The 17,837-nt window shown below is 44.6% G+C and overlaps 1 protein-coding gene and 1 long non-coding RNA gene across 4 annotated transcripts in view; one reads left to right on the plus strand and one right to left on the minus strand.

Annotated features, from left to right (window-relative positions):
• Positions 1–512: 512 nt before the first annotated feature.
• The window catches only part of STXBP4 (syntaxin binding protein 4), a 153,395-nt gene continuing 136,070 nt past the window's right edge, over positions 513–17,837 (minus strand). For all 3 annotated transcript variants that reach the window (XM_081181377.1, XM_081181376.1, XM_081181378.1), the window contains one exon: positions 513–3,131. In XM_081181377.1, the coding sequence (XP_081037503.1) occupies positions 3,011–3,131 (121 nt within the window). In that variant the 3' untranslated portion in view covers positions 513–3,010. The remainder of the gene's footprint in view (positions 3,132–17,837) is intronic.
• The window catches only part of LOC308580262, a 54,811-nt gene continuing 42,065 nt past the window's right edge, over positions 5,092–17,837 (plus strand). The window contains exon 1 of the long non-coding RNA XR_014004761.1: positions 5,092–5,193. This is a non-coding gene — a long non-coding RNA (uncharacterized lncRNA). The remainder of the gene's footprint in view (positions 5,194–17,837) is intronic.

Consider the following 17,837-nt stretch of genomic DNA (forward strand, 5'->3'; position numbering starts at 1 on the left):
CCAAGGGAGCCGGCGTACAGCTTCCGGGTCATGTGGCCAGCATGACTAAGCCACTTCTGGTGAACCAGAGCAGCTCACGGAAACGCCATTTACCTTCCTGCCAGAGCGGTACCTATTTATCTACTTGCACTTTGATGTGCTTTCGAACTGCTAGGTGGGCAGGAGCAGGGACCGAGCAACGGGAGCTCACCCCGTCGCGGGGATTGGAACTGCCGACCTTCTGATCGGCAAGTCCTAGGCTCTGTGGTTTAACCCACAGCGCCACCCGCGTCCCTTAAATTCAACAGGTAACTGGCTCTAAAATGGACTGTTTTTAGAAGGGGGGCATTTATCCAGAGACTATGACTAAATCCAAGGACAGTACCCTATTCCCCTGCCCCCCAGCCAATGATATGCCTTAAGCAGAGAGGAAGAGTGGGTATGTTGCACAAGCCACAAGCCCTGAATAGTTTAGGAAAAGAAGCCATCCAGAAGACCAAGGCACGGGAAAGGCAAAGAATAAAAACCAAAAGTTAGCACAATCCGTTTTATTACAAACTTCTAAAAGATCATTATTGTTTGACATCTGTTACAAACTGCTGAGGATTTGTATCTTCAATCTGTCATCTCTACTTACAGTTCTCTGCGTAATCAAATTTACCTTGTGACTTAACACAGAAAGCAAGCAAGGCAGGATTGCAACGTCGTATGCTTGTAAACATAATCTGCTTTAATATACACTCCAGGTATCGATTCGTGGTAGTAAAAATTGTGATCCGGTGGTAGCTTATGTGACCAGCTAGCATTAAGAAGCGGCGAAGCGGGAATAGCAATCCACTTCAGAAAAGCCATTAACTAGAAAGCAAAGATACAAAAAACATCTCCAGATTGCTGAAACATGATCAGGTGGAGATGAAGATTGTAGCTATGGCCATTAGCGGGATAAAAACCTTGACCTAATTAGACTCAGTTTATGCCTTGGTTGGAAAGGCAATGAAACTGAAGATTTGGAGCTGGGAGAAAAATGCATCCATACTTTGCTAGAAGCAAAATTGCTTCTGCTTCCTTTAACAGAAGACCATTTCAGATTAGAACCATGACCACTGTGCTGGATTGCCCTGAAGCAACGCTGTCTGAATTGGGCTACAGATTTGAGCTAGTTTAGTTGCCACGGCATTTCTCAAGGACCCTGGGAACCTTTGCTGAAGGGTCATACCGAGATCCCTGCTACCTTAAAGAGTGATGGTTCTCTAGGGTCCCTCAGTGTGTGGTAACCATGGCAGGGGAAGTGATTTAGGATTATAGGTGTTGACTTAAGAACCCTGTTGGGTCAGACCAAAGGCCCATCGAGTCCAACCAGATGCCTCTCTCCACTTGTGATCCCCAGCAACTAGGATGCCCCAAAAGGCAACCCACTAGCCACTTGGCGCCCACTAAGTCTTACCCACTAGGGCTGGGCGAAATCTGGTTTTCAACAACGTGATATATCAGTAGCTAAATACCATGATACGCTCCCCACCTTACAATGGGAGCAAGAAGCAGTCAAGACATAGCCCAGGCCTACTGAGCGAGCTCTGATGCCTCTCTGGCTTATGTGTATCTGTCTCAGGCTCTGTCTCGCACGCATCTGTCACAGGCTCACGTTCTCGGGCTCCGTACATCTGTCTGTCTTTGCCTTTGCCCGAGTGGGCAGGCTGAGTCTTTCTTCTGGAGCAACTGACTTCCCCAAGTGGAAATACACTGCCCAGCCACTCGGGCGAAGGCAGTTTCAGCCGCTGATACATCACAGCTGCTGGGGAGCTCAAAAAGTCTGAAACCTTTATTGAGATGTGAGCACCATATTGGTTTCAGGCAGTAATTCGGAGTACAGTGGTACCTTGGTTCCCAAATGGCTTAGCTGCCAAGGAAATTGGCTCCTGAACGCCGCAAACTCAGAAGTAAGTGTGTTTGCAAATGTTTTTCGGAAGCTGAACGTCCGACGCAGCTTCCGCTTGAGTGCCAATCGGAAGCCGCGCCCTGGTTTTCGAATGGTTTCACGAGGCGAATGGACTCCTGGAACGGATTAAGTTCGAGAACCAAGGTACCACCATATTGTGCAGCCCTGCTACCCACTGAGACTCTGGATCATCCCCTAGCAAAATGGGTAATGATGATGAAAATCTCCATCTGAAGATTGCAGGGCGGTGTACAATATAAGAACAGAAAAATAGGTAGCATAACAAAAAACAAAAACAATAACCCCTCCCTCCCCACAGTTTAATAGGCCATAGATTGTTTAATTTGCCAAAGAGGAATGTCTAGTCTGGGCTATCCTGTCCAAATCATTCAAGAAGTATGCTGCTGAGTCATTAAGCCGATACTCTCTTGATCTGTTGGAACAAGCTTGAACACCCCTGTGTTTCCATCGTCTCTTGATAACTCCAGCAGATTCTGTCGTCTTAAAGCCTTCCTCTGCTGATCCAGCTGGAACAAAAAGTGGACGAGCGTCATCCGCTCTGGCAGAATCCCCAAAATCTGCCAAAAACCACTGTCGCCGAGGCCTGGGTCACACCATCAGGGGCAGAGGGCAGATTTCGTGCAAGCCACAACTTTGCCCGTGATTGTATTGCTTTATTTTTCTCCGTTAATGGCAACCATCTACACACATATATGAGCAAAAAAACTACTGGTGGAATGTTGGGGATTGCCTTTTCTACAAACAGGCTATAGATATACAAAGGACCAATAGCATTAGATGGAGAAGCAGGTGTGAATTGCCATTGTTTTCTTTAAAACCCAGATGTGCTTGCAATACTTGCTGCAAATCATCACAGGTGCTTGATCTGTGCGGCTGGGTTTATCTATACGCCAGAGAAAGTCCGTTGACGCAGGCAGTGCCTTATTTAGCCGGCAAACCACACAAGCGAGAGGAACATTGATAAATTGTTTCAGACGGAACTAGTTCATGGGAGCTAGACTATTGGAAGTGGGTCATCTCTTGACAATTGGGATGATACCACCATTTGCATCTGTTTTTTGCCAGCTGATGTTCTCAGCCTTTGGGATCCGGAAGCTCTCTGAAGCTCTCTTCCTCCTCCTCGTTCTCTTCGGACCGTGGCAAGGCCAGTACGTGGGTGACAGGATGGATCCAGGACGTTGTCTGAGTCACATGGCTGGAGGGGAGCAAAATAAAATAAAATAAAAAGAAAGAAAGAAAGAGTGAACAAACAACAACAGTACAGTGGTACCTCGGGTTAAGTACTTAATTCATTCTGGAGGTCCGTACTTAACCTGAAACTGTTCTTAACCTGAAGCACCACTTTAGCTAATGGGGCCTCCTGCTGCCGCCGTGCCACCGGAGCACGATTTCTGTTCTCATCCTGAAGCAAAGTTCTTAACCTGAAGCACTATTTCTGGGTTAGCGGAGTCTGTAACCTGAAGCGTATGTAACCTGAAGCGTATGTAACCCAAGGTACCACTGTATTTGTATCTCGCCCATCTGGCTGGGTTTCCCCAGAGGCTTCCGGCACATATAAAAATATAATGCTAAGCATTAAAAACTTCCAAATACAGGGTTGCCTTCAGATGCCTTCTAAAAGTTGTGTAGTTCTTTATTTCCTTGACATCTGATAAGAGTTTATCCCACAAGGCGGTGCTACTGCCAATGATGCCCTCTACCTGGCTCCCTGTAACCTCATTTCTCGCAGCGAGGGAACCGCCAGAAGACCCTCAGAGGAGGACCTCAGTGTCCCAGCTGAATGATGGGGGTGGAGATGCTCCTTTAGGTATACCAGGGCCCAGGCCGTTTAGGATTTTTTAGAGTCAGAACCGACACTTGTGCTCGGAAATGTACTGCTTACCAAGTACTTGGAAACTTAAAAGCTTACCAACTGAAGACCTTTCCTGACAATAAAGCAAATCACGCTTCCCTATAAATGGTGGCTTCTTCCACCAGCCCCCCTCAAAGGAGAAGGGAGAGCCACTTGTAAAGGGTGTCCTGGAAGTTACAAAGACTCAAGGGAGCTATCAGTAGGGTGGCCCTGCTTATAGGTAAAGGTAAAGGCACCCCTGAGCGTTAGGTCCAGTCGTGACCGACTCTGGGGTTGCGGCGCTCATCTCGCTTCATTGGCCGAGGGAGCCGGCGTGCAGCTTCCGGGTCATGTGGCCAGCATGACCACGCCGCTTCTGGCGAACCAGAGCAGCGCACGGAAACGCCGTTTACCTTCCCGTTGGAGGGGTACCTATTTATCTACTTGCACTTTGACGTGCTTTTGAACTGCTAGGTTGGCAGGAGCAGGGACCGAGCAACGGGAGCTCACCCCGTCGCGGGGATTCGAACCGCCGACCTTCTGATCGGCAAGCCCTAGGCTCTGTGGTTTAACCCACAGCACCACCTGCGTCCCTGACCCTGCTTATATGCATCAGCAAAAGAGGAACGCAAAATCTGCGGACAGAGGTGAATGCAGGGGGTGGGGAGGCTATAATTTCAACAAATATAATTCACCTCTCTGATCTGTTGCCCAGGTGCTAACTGTTGATGGGAATTTCCTGGGGCTCTTCCTTCTTATGGTTCTTGACCTTGGGCGGGGACAACCTCCAGGAAGAGGACACCTCCAATAATGGGCTGTCCTCTGGAAAAGGTAAGGTAAAGGTAAAGGACCCCTGAATGGTTAAGTCCAGGCAAAGGCAATTGTTGGTTGCGGTGCTCATCTCACTTTCAGGTCGAGGGAGCCGACATTTGTCCGCAGACAGCTTTCCGGGTCATGTGGCCAGCATGACTAAACTGGTTCTGGTGCAACGGGACACCGTTGACAGAAACCAGAGTGCACGGAAACACCATTTACCTTTCTGCCGCAGCAGTACCTGTTTATCTACTTGCACTGGTGTGCTTTTGAACTGCTAGGTTTGCAGGGGCTGGGACAGAGCAATGGGAATTCACTCTGTCACGGGGATTCGAACCACCAACCTTCCAATCAGCAAGCCCAAGAGGCTCAGTGGTTTAGACCACAGCGCCACCTGCGAACCTGGAAAGTAGGACATATGGCTACCCTAACCATCACATACCCTAGTGGCTTCATTTGCTGTTCTCCTGTTGTTGTTTTAAAACGTAAAATTGTAATTTATTTCCCTCCTAGTATCCAGAATAGCTCATCAATAAACAAATTGATGCTGATGCAGAAGGAAAAGGATAAGGCGGTCGGATCGCACCAAAGGAAACCCAGAAGTCCTATTAAGGTGATAGCCCAAGTTAACAGCATGCTACTGGCCTTGTCAACACCTTCATTGGGATTTTTAAAATAAGTTTTACATAACAATCTGATGAAATAAGGACATCGGAAAAATGCTGTCCGAAATGATGCTCACATATTTACAAACTGGCTCTGAAGCTGAATGATGCCATCCTCCCCCCTTTTTCTTTTCTTTTTGTTTGTTGGCTTGGCAAAGTAATAATAATACATAAATGAGAATAAAAATCTGCACCCCACCACCAAGACCATTCCATTGTAACTATCCAACCTCCCAAAATTTCAACACCTCTTGCAATGGTTTGAAGCTTTTCCGTTTTAACAGTACAAATTCTACAAACACTTTCCATAGCTCCTCAAAATCATTTCTCCTGCATATTCCCCATCTTACCTTAATGACACATTCATCATTAATAGCTATATCCCACGCCTCTTTATACCACTCTTCCATTTTATATTCTGCTTGCCCCTTCTACTTCCTAGCTATGATAATTCCTGCAGCTGTCAATAAATTTGTGAGCAAGTCTTTCAAAGCCTGATAACCTTCCACCCGGTCGTAAATCGATAATAATGCTACCTCTGGACTTTTGGGAGAGCTTGCTATCCCTCCCTTTTGCCTTTCCTGGCTCTGGCCCACTGCTAGAGTTCCCATAAGTCTGCCTCCATCGCTTCGTAAATAGGGGTGGGAGCCAGCAACTCCACAGAGGGGTCTCAATGCCATTCCCTTTTATTACCCTAAATAAAATGGAGAGGGTTGGGGAACGCGCTCCAGCCAAGAGGTTGAGTAAAAAGTAGGTATTCTTCCACCTGTAACCACCTTAGGCGTCCTCTGAAAAACTGCCTATTTTCCTCAGGGTGCTTCCCCGAAACATTCATTTCCATTTTATTTCAGCTTAATGCCAGTGACCTGGTTTTCTTTCCAACAGGAAATCCAAAGTCAGTTAACAATAACATACCACAACGAAGGCAATAACAGCGAAGGAAACAACCAACAAACCAATAGGAAAGACGATTTAACAATCAAAATGCCACAATAGCCTCTCAGTAATGTTTCCACCTACTGCATAAGGCGGGCCAGGAGAAATCCACTTAATAAACCTGTTGGAACACCCATAAACAGCCAAGTCAATAAATTCAAACTCTTTCAATGAATAACAAGGGAAGTAATAAATCGCAGCACATGTTTTACTCAGAAATATCCTTTTCTTCCCCCCTCAATATAATTTTTTTTATTGAATTTCCCCAAAAAATTATTCAAATTAAATGGTTACATTTTTCATGTATTGACTCCCCACCCCCTCTGTGTTTCGTTCAAACCCTTTTCTCCTGCATTATATATCCAACTCTTGTCTATTGCAGAAATCCCTCTAAAACAGTTACCGTATTTTTTGCTCTATAAGACTCACTTTTTCCCTCCTAAAAAGTAAGGGGAAATGTGTGTGTGCATCTTATGGAGCGAATGCAGGCTGCGCAGCTATCACAGATGCTTTCACTGCACAGCGATCCCTCTTGCTGTTCTGGCTTCTGAGATTCAGAATATTTTTTTTCTTGTTTTCCTCCTCCAAAAACTAGGTGCGTCTTGTGGTCTGGTGCGTCTTATAGAGCGAAAAATACGGTGCTTGATCATTTTTCTTCCGCTGCCCCTTTCTCGAATCCTGCCCGCAATCTCGTTTGCCTGTAGTGCTTTCCCAAATAGTCCAGAAAAGGCCTCCATACTTCTATAAAAAGTTCATCTTTCTGACATCTTGATATTGCTGCCAGCATTGACATTTCTGCATGGTCCATTACTTTTTAAAGCCATGCCTCCTTCATTGGAAGAAACGTCTTTTTCTGGAAACTTCCAGCCCAGCAGCCAATGTGCCAGAACTTTTAAGAAATGCCTCTGTCCATTAGTGGTGGTAGAAGGGGAGAGGGGTGATGGTTGTAAATTGCCTCTAGACTACTATCATCCTTAACCATTGGTCATGCTGGCTGGGCTGGATGGATGCTGGAAGTCCACTGCATCTGGGAGGCATCAGAAAGTGAAAGGTAACTCTAGCACAGAAGTGGAAAATACTTTTTGGCCTGAAAGCTCAATTGCCGAATGTGGAATTTTCAGGAACAGAGAGCATATTTTTTAACAACAACAACAACAACAACAACAACAACAACAATAATAATAATAATATGATGTTATTTATATCCTGCCCTCCACAGCCAAAGCCAGGCTTAGAGCGGCTAACAACAGTATAAATAACACAGTTTACATAAAATCACAATCAATTAATTGAAAGACGTTCTAAAATCAATTCAGAGTCAAATTAATGGCAACCATTGGGCTAGCGTTCTATGAGGATTACCAAAGGAGGAGGTCAGGCTGTGCCTTGGCCAAAGGCCTGGCGGAACAGCTCTGTCTTGCAGGCTCTGCAGAAAGATGTCAAGTCCCGCAGGGCCCTAGTCTCTTGTGACAGAGCGTTCCACCAGATCGGGGCCATGGCTGAAAAAGCCCTGGCTCTGGTTGAGGCCAGCCTAACCTCCCTGTGGCCCGGGATCTCCAAGGTGTTTTTATTTGAAGACCGTAATGTCCTCTGTGGGACATACCCCCCTTCCCTCCCCTTGTCCCACTTATAACTTTGTACCAAATACAGCATGTATACATATACCACATGACTGCCCTTCCACCCTTTTCCTGGTTCCTTTTGCTTTTCTGCTACTCTGCGTAATCCACATTTTCAATCATCCAATTTGTTATCTATTAAATACTCTATTTCAACTCTGCCGGATTGACTCAAGACCTGCTGAGCTATGTATTTGTCTATACTGGTTCTTAAAATATTCAATAGACGTTATCCATTCCTCCTTATATTACTTATCTTTGTTTTCTCTTATCCTGTTCATCAGACCAGCCAGTTCAGGATATTCGAACAATTTACACTGTCATTCTTCCTTAGCAGGTACTATACTTGTTCTCCACCTCTGTGCCAATAAGGTTCTAGCTGTGGTGGTGGTGTATAGTAATAAACTCTTTTGGTGTTGTTGTGGGTTTTTGGGGGGACCTCTGTTGTTACCAACCCCAAGAGAAAAATCTCAGGGGAAGCTTTTTTAAAGTATCTTTTTAAATTCATTATATACAGTTTCCCAATATTCCTTAATTATTTTAGAGGACCTCTACAATTTCATCCCTCAATTTCATTACATTTCCAACATACAGTCATACCTTGGTTCTTAAGCAGAATGCATTCCAGGAGTCTGTTGGACTCCTGGAACCATTCAAAAATTGGCTTCTGAAAATTGTTCGAAAACCAGAACACTCCTGGGTTTCGATCGTCCGGGAGCCGGTTTGTTTGGGAGCCAAGGCGTTCGGCTTCCAAGGTACGACTGTATACCTTTCCCTTTTTAAAGACATTTTTGCCAATCTGGTGGGTGTTAAATGCTATCTCCGAATGGGGAATTTTCAGGGAGTCGGGGGCTCATACCAGTGGTAACTAGGGACAGAGGCAAATGTGGATGCAGAAACGGACGTGACTCTTAATTTTACAGAAAATAAATCAAAGGCTTACACATAAACACACACATACCTGGCAAGAGGCATCATCACACTTTGGGGACTTAGCATATTCAATGAAAGCACCCTAGGTAGGCAGGAAGCAGGATACGGGAAGAGGCATGACCCATGAATAGCCCTGAGGGCCAGAAAGACAGGACTGGAGGCCCACATCATCAATATCATCATTTATACTTGGCCCATTTAGCTGGGTCGCCCCAGCCACTCGGGGCGGCTTCCAACACATAGAAAAATGTAATACAGTGGAAACTCCATTGTCAAACGTAATCCATTCCAGAAGACCGTTTGGCTTCTGAAATGTTTGACAACCAAGGTGCGATGGGCGGTTGGCAAAATCCATTGAAAAAATTGAGAAACGCGCCCTGGAACCATTCGACTTCTGAGGTGCGTTTGAAAACGGAAGCATTCACTTCCGGGTTGTCGGCGTTTGAAAGCAGAAACGTTCGGCTTCTGAAGCATTCAACAACCGAGATTCCACTGTAAAGCATTAAAAACTTCCTGATACAGTGGTACCTCGGGTTACATACACTTCAGGTTACATACGCTTCAAGTTACAGACTCTGCTAACCCAGAAATAGTACCTCGAGTTAAGAACTTTGCTTCAGGATGAGAACAGAAATGGTGCTCCGGTGGCGCGGCAGCAGCAGGAGGCCCCATTAGCTAAAGTGGTGCTTCAGGTTAAGAACAGTTTCAGGTTAAGTACGGACCTCCGGAACGAATTAAGTACTTAACCTGAGGTACCGCTGTATAAGGCTGCCTTCAGAAGCCTCTTAAAGGTTGCACTTATCTCCTTGGCTTGGGGTTTGCATAACACCATACCCTCCAACATTTTTCCAATGAAAATAGGGATGTCCTAAGAAAAAGTGGGACATTCCGGGATCAAATCAGAAACTGGGACGGCTTCTGTAAATAGGAAAATAGGGACACTTGGAGGGTCTGTGATACAAAAACATTGTGCTCAGTGTCATACAAACTGGTCTATGCAGAGGAATCCTGTTTCCTCAACAGGATTAAATCTTTCTCCTGCGGTTCTTCATGCAAGGTTTTTTGGGTTTTTTGTACCTGCAGCACCAGAGCAGGTTACGCAGGTGGAGGTGTCAAGGTGTTTTTCTGGCTGACAACGCATAGAAAAATGTAACAAAGCATAAAAAACTTCCTGGTACAGGGCTGCTTTCAGATGCCTTTTAAAAGTTGTGGAGTTCTTTATCTTATTTTTTATATAAAATATTTATTAAAGTTTCAGAAAGAGGAATTACATAAAAACAAGAAATACAAAAGTAAAAGACAAAAATAAAAATACAAGAAAAATACAGAATAATAAAGTAAGTACACTTACAGAAAAAAGGAAAAAAATAAAAAAAATCAATCTTTCCATATCTTACATTCATATCCTTGTTTCCCTGACCTCCTCATACCTCCCTTTTTTGTGTTCCAATTCAATTAATTAATTCAGCGATTTCTTTCCCTCCTTATTATCCTGATCTTTAATCTTAATATATTGTAACATTAAATTTTTACCTATTTATAAATCCAGTTTTCCATATTCTTTTATATCATTACAGCTAGAAACCACTTAACTTCAATCAAACATCATTCTAACATTCATTAATTTTGCAATATTTCTGTAAATAATCTTTAAATTTCTTCCAATCTTCTTCCACCGACTCTTCTCCCTGGTCTCGGATTCTACCAGTCATTTGTGGAGTTCTTTATCTACTTGACATCTTATTGTCAGCGCAGCTGTGATGCAGGATTCAGGGTGGGCGGGGAGACTCTCTGGCATGCTCAGTACAACGTGGCCGAATCTTGACACAATACAAAACCACCTGACTACAGTCTGGGATTACCATTGTTTGCTCCACGAAGGAAGCTTGGTTACGAGATGTGTGCTAAATGAGCACAGCAGGAGCCTGCAAGCCTCCTTTGCAAAAAAAAAAAGTCCCATTGTGTCCGGAAAACAGTTTGCATGGCGAGACGGCATGAAGGCACGGTGTGTGCATGGGGGGGGGAGCAAAGCGAGGGGACACTGACGGCGGGGAAACACGAGGCAAAGCACATTGCACCCCCTGTGTGTTCATGCATAGCCAGCCCGAGGCCCCTTGAGAGCGGTGGGAAGGCTATTCCTTCTTCGCCACAGCAATCGCTCGGTCACGTTTCCCCCATTCAATAGTTGAAGGCTAGCTTTTGCGTCACAGAGCTACAGCCCTGACTTACCGGTGGAGAGATCCCTCTGTTCTGAGGATGATGGGTGAATGAATGACGGCATCACCCCTCTATTCCTGCCTTTCTCCTGGCTGTGCCAAGCTAATGTTAAATTGAGCATGACAGGCAAAAGCAGAGACGAAGGAGGTTGTCTTATTATTATGACCGCGAACACTATATAAATCCAGACCGGGGGAACTCTTTCCCATTTTAAACTTGAGGTGTGTTAATTAGATTAACCCATCTTTCGAGCAGACAGGCCGCATATATCTCTACTACTACAATCAAGGCTGAAGGTTTTTGGTTGTTGCTGCCAGAATTGCTTCTCAAATGTAGAACATCAGGATTTGGCTGGCTGAGGTGCTTCCTTCCACTTTTCCGTAGCCTTTAATGCTAGCAGGTTCAAGAGGAGAGCTCAGGATGAATGTTAAGCCGCAGACAGACACACAGTAAAGGTAATTATGACTGCTAATTATACCTTTATTTAGTTGCTAAAATTTATTACTGCTACGACTAATTTCAATATGTATTCCATTTCTCCCCCCACCTGAGAGCCCAAAGCACACTGCCTTTTGTAAAGATGAACTCAATATGACCATTAAAACGCCAATAGCTATGCTACCTTCCAAGCATATTTAAATGATAACAAAAATGTCAATAGCTGAAAAAAAGGAAAGCAATTAACCCCTGATATCTCCTTCCAAAGAAATGTGCAAGCATTTTTTCTTTGTGGGAAATTGCCCCCTCACTAAGGACTAGGAACATGAGAAGGCTGAACATTTAAAAGTAAAGGTAAAGGGCCCCCTGACCATTAGGTCCAGTTGTGACCGACTCTGGGGTTGCGGCACTCATCTCGCTTTATTGGCCGAGGGAGTTGGCGTTTGTCGGCAGACAGCTTCCGGGTCATGTGGCCAGCATGACCATGCTGCTTCTGGCGAACCAGAGCAGCGCACGGAAATGCCGTTTACCTTCCCGCCGGAGCGGTACCTATTTATCTACTTGCACTTTGATGTGCTTTCGAACAGCTAGGTTGACAGGAGCAGGGACTGAGCAACGGGAGCTCACCCCGTCACGGGGATTCGAACCGCCAACCTTCCGATCGGCAAGTCCTTATGTCGCTTGATTGTAACAAACCAACCAACAACAACACTCAAAGTGGTTTGCACACATGCAAGTTTTTGCTTGCTTCCTGAAAGCAGATGACATTGACCTCAGCTGGGCCCAGCTTTGTAAATCTTGGGGACAGTTATGGAAAGTAACATTTGCATTAAGGCAACTGGGCAGGGAAACCTTGGTAAATTGGAAAGGCATTTTCTTTTTTTGTTTCCAGAGCGTTTTGAAAGCCCTTAAATAACTTACGTGTTGCCAGGCAGTAGAGAACAAATTTCTGTAGGTTTGGAAGCTACTTCGGTGAAGGGAGAGGTGCAGTCAAGGAGAAAATATATTTCTTAGGAACCTACTTTGGATGGTTATAATCAATAATAAAAGCATGGTATTCAACTAAGGGTTTAGGACGTGGGTGGTGCTGTGGTCTAAACCACTGAGCCTCTTGGGCTTGCTGACTGGAAGGTCGGTGGATTGAATCCCCATGATGGGGTGAGCTCCCGTTAAATTTCAGTTAAATTCATCCCCCTTCTGAAAGTTGATGAATATCCCTTCCCCACCCCCAAACTACTTTTCAGAGGCAAATAGCCCTGCAAAAGTGTGTGTGTGTGTGATATTCAGCACTCCTTCCTTTCAAATCACACTTAGAACATTATGTCTGTCTTCAAACGTTATTTCTGTCTTTCAACGTTATGTCTGTCTTCACCACATATTTTCGTTTGTTTACATTTCTCTATTTTTATTCATTTTAGAACATTTTAATCTCACCTTCGCATCCAATAAATACTCAAAAGCTGCTGACAAATAAACAAATCAGAAAAACCCTGTTACATCCACTGTCTTCATTCGAATAGGGTAACAATTAACAGAAGCACAACTGAGAACTTAAAACCCTGTAATAGCCAAAGGCAAAAATCATTCAACTCGTAGCTTCAGGACATTACTGTAAGCTGCAAATATCAAATCATATCACTATGAGGATCAGGGCTTGGCATGCAGTGGGCTTAAATACCAGCCATAATATTTCAAAAGCTATGGATCTGTGCTGTCTGTGTTCTGTATCATAGCAGTGCTACTGCACTAAATCTGAGGCTTAGTTCAGACATCTTCCCTTAAAGATCTAGAAAGGTTCCCCCCCTGTTTTGTTTGGATTGATGAAGAGGGGCCCCATCAGTGCTCAGAGCAGTCATTAGGTGGAAAAGGGACCTTAGGCCAGGCGTGCCAACTCTTAGGGGTGGAGGGGTCTTTGACCCCCCTCAATATTTGCTGGCAGGGGGCCAGGCCTGTTGAGGAAGGGCAAGCACAATGCGGTTCAATGGTTGGCTCCTCCTCGGTGTGAGAGGAGGCCGCACTGTGCCGGGCTCCCCGCTCGGCCTTTTCCTGAGGGCAGTGGCGTAGCGTGGGTTGTCAGCACCCGGGGCAAGGCAAGTAATTTGCGCCCCCTAACCAGTGGATTTGCGCCCCCTAACCCTAACCCCCAGATGTTGCGCCCGGTGCGGCCGGCCCCCCCTGCACCCCCCACGCTACGCCACTGCCTGAGGGTGAGATGTTGTGCATCAATCGCCTCCAGAGGAGGTGTTGGCTTTTTGCAGTATGGTAATACTGCAGAGAGCTTGCTGGGGAGACCATGCATTAAAAAGGGACTCAAAAATAACTTAAAGAAGGTTTTAATAAGAAAAACAAAAACTCCATTTACACTAAATACATCAACAAACCAGACCCAACCACCAACCCATCCCCCAGGGTAATGGGAGAGCTAGGTGCTGCTCCTTATATACTACACCCAGATGCTGACACACCTTAATGCAACTCAGCAGCACCTGCTATGTTTCGCAGCTGTAAAGCTGGGTCTCGTTAGTTTTCTCTGGCCCTTGCTCTGGCCCCTTAAAGACACATACATCGGGTGGAACAATGATGAACCTTTACATTTAAAGAAACCATTCAACATTTCCCCTGCGGTTCATCATTGTGGAACAAAAACATAAAGCATACTTTGTACATGTCTTTCATGTGTAACCTTTGGAAGTGCTTTAGTAAAAATGTCCGCAATTTGATTGTCACCTGGAACATATTTAAATACAACCATTTCATCAGCAATTAGTTTCTTTACAAACTGTAAACGTAACCTTAAGACTCTAGTGCGCTGCGTACTGGTCTCTGAACACAGGATAGCAAGTCCGCTCTGGGAATCAAGGTAAACTTTTACTGGTAGTGTTACTTGCATCTGTAGGTCTGCAAATACTTGCAGATACCATTCTACATCACGAGTGGCCTGAACGCATGCACATAATTCACTCTCTGTTGTAGAGAGACAAATAATGGTTTGTGTCTGGGACTTCCATTCAAATGGACAACCGTTATAACAAAACACCATACCAGACACGCCCCTGCAATTATTTTGTTCTACTGCATGAGATGCATCGCAGAAAATTTCAAAACCTTTGTCAATACATGTTGTAAACTGCAACCTATAATGTTTGGTATGTTTAAGATACATTACCACTCTCTTAAGAGCAGAGAAACATTGTGTAGTGGGCTTTTCCACATTGTGATGCATCTTTTAACAAAAGCTTAACTGTTTCATATTTTACACTTGGTGAATAGCAGAAATCATAATCTTCGCCTGGAATTTGTTGAAAACCCTTAGCAACTAATCTTGCCTTGTACCTTACAACTTCATTTTTGTCATTCATTTTAACTCTATAAACCCATTTTGAATCAATAAGTCTCATATCTGGGGTTTGTGGTACAAGAGACCAAGTGTTATGCTCTTTTAAAGAAGCTATCTCAGAGTTCATAGCTTTATACCAATTTACAGCTTGGTGCTTAGGTAAATTCTGAACATCATTGTAGCTTTTTGGCTCAAAAACCGCCTTATTGGCATACACAGTATTAAAGTGTTCATCTGCGAAACGTTGTGGCTTCTGCCTCTTTCTATCTGAACGTCTCAGTCCGGAAGGAGAGTCAGACTCCTCAGACTTAATGGGACTCAGTGAACTACTAGTTTCAGGTTGTAAATCATCATTGTCAGACTGAAGAGGTACCTGTAGGCTAAGCTCATGGTCAGAAAACTCAAGAGAATCTAACCTCCCCTCCGGTGCCTGTGACTTTAAATCCTCAAACAAATTATCAGATTCAACAGGCTTTTTGTCTTTCCCCATTAATTGAGAAGCACCATTTCCTCCTCCTGCTGCTGCTGCTTCTTCCTCTTCTTCCTCAGTATCATTTATACCATCAGTATCTTGGAAAACAGCAACTCCATTCCAATTTACAGTTTGTATCATGCTTCTGGTAATATGAAATTTGACAGTTGCCGGCATGTAAATTCTGTACGCCCCCTGCTGGTAGCCCATTAATTTTCCCTGAACACTACGTTCACCCAATTTCTGCTTAGCAGGATAATGCATAATTACATCTGAACCCCAAATACATAGGTATTTCAGATTAGGGCGTTTTTTAAACAACTTCTCATAGGGGGTGACATCTAAACCAGAATGATAACTGTGATTTCTAACATAACAAAACGCATTAAGCGCTTCAGCCCAAAAGTCTTTGGGCAGATTAGCATCGTGCAGATAAGTTTTAACCCCTGCCTGCAGGTCACGCTGCACAACTTCAACAAGCCCATTTTGCCAGGGGCTTCGGGGGCAAGATAACTCATGAGTAGTCCCCTGCGCTTCCAGGAATTTCTCAAAATCCTCAGAAACAAATTCCCCGCCCCGGTCAGAAAACAGGTTCTTAATAGGTTTGTTAAAGTGCATTTTTACCCAGTTGCAAAAAACCTTGTACTTCTCAAATGCTTGGGACTTCTCAGCTATTGCATAAGTCCAACAATATCTACTATACTGGTCTATCAGGGTAAGCCAGTACTTAGAACCTCCTAATGATGGTGGGAGTGGCCCAACTAAATCACAATGTACACGCTCAAATGGCTCAGTTACTTTCCTATCTGAGCACCTACCCTTGCGTGCAACCTTAATCTTATTCTTGCAACAGGATAGACACTGCATAAAGAATTTACATGGTTTTAAGTTGAGGCCATTGACAATTTTCTGTGTCTTAATTACATCAGCAAAATTCAGGTGTCCCAGAATTCTGTGCGCCTCGTGGACACACCCAGAATGTGGCCTTACATTCCTCAACCCCTGGCTTGACTGTGCTACTCTGCAATTTATATGCGATTGTGAGTAGGTGCGAAAATACAGTCTATATAAACCATCAGATTCCCGGGCATACAATAGACGTTTGTTCCCCTCGAAAAACTCACACATAGACTTTAAGAAACGCACAGTTATGCCTTGACGGGCAAAGCACCTTACTGACAATAAATTGTCCACTGACGGGCAGTAAATGCAGTTCGCTATTGTAATGTTTAAAGAGTCAAGTTTAACGGTACCCCTGCCAAGCGACTGCAGGACTTGTGAATTGGCTAAATGTACATTACCAATTTCCTCTTCGAAAGAAATAAACAAGCTTCGATCATTGCAGATATGCCGAGATGCTCCCGAGTCGATAACAAAAGACTTCCACTTGGCATCTTTAATTCTTTTACGATCTTTAGTCCGAGCGTGAAAAGCTCGCGGCTCGTTTCTGTCTCTACTATACGATGCCGGCTGCTGGGCTGACGACCGTGATTGACGAACAGAAACAGGCTTGGGAGTACTTTGCTTTCTTTTGGATCTGCAGTCCCTTGCAAAATGTCCTTGCTTATTGCAGAACCAACAACGCTTTGCAGCTTTAAATGCAGTTGTATCACCACAGGTTTGCATATGGCGTTCCTCATTCTTTCTGGAAACAGGAGTGCTTATGGCACAAGCCTCCCTTCTATCCAACTCGCCCATTAATCTTGCCGTTACCCCTTCCACAGTTAATTGTGCTGGTGGAACGGCAGATATCTGGCTAGCTATACCATCAAAGTCCTCATTAAGGGAACATAGAATGATAAAAACATACTGAATATCAGGTATCTCCATGTCCCTTCGAATTAACTCGCCGCGTATTGCCTCCAGACGTCTCAAGTGTGCTGCCAAATCACCACCAGGTTGCAACTTCGTCTGGTACAACTGCTTGAAAAACGTCAATGCAGACGCTGACTCTTTTCTAACATGCACTGCTGCAAGACTGTCCCACATTTCTTTGGCAGTTTTCTTATTTCTTATATAGACTACTTGCTGGTCGCTGACTGCCAAATTAATTATTGCCCTGGCTTTTGCATCTCCTTTCGACCAAGCATTAGTTACAGGGTTAGGAGGGTCATCAGTTACATAGGTCCATACTTCTCTAGAGGTCAAAAGCGCCTCCACCCGAAAAGACCATAAACTATAGAATCATAGAATCATAGAATCATAGAATCATAGAGTTGGAAGAGACCACAAGGGCCATCGAGTCCAACCCCCTGCCAAGCAGGAAACACCATCAGAGCACTCCTGACATATGGTTGTCGAGCCTCTGCTTAAAGACCTCCAAAGTAGGAGACTCCACCACACTCCTTGGCAGCAAATTCCACTGTCGAACAGCTCTTACTGTCAGGAAGTTCTTCCTAATGTTTAGGTGGAATCTTCTTTCTTGTAGTTTGGATCCATTGCTCCGTGTCCGCTTCTCTGGAGCAGCAGAAAACAACCTTTCTCCCTCCTCTATGTGACATCCTTTTATATATTTGAACATGGCTATCATATCACCCCTTAACCTCCTCTTCTCCAGGCTAAACATGCCCAGCTCCCTTAGCCGTTCCTCATAAGGCATCGTTTCCAGGCCTTTGACCATTTTGGTTGCCCTCCTCTGGA

Source organism: Podarcis bocagei, assembly GCF_964188305.1.
Source record: "Podarcis bocagei genome assembly, chromosome: 2".
Taxonomy (NCBI): Eukaryota; Metazoa; Chordata; class Lepidosauria; order Squamata; family Lacertidae; genus Podarcis; species Podarcis bocagei.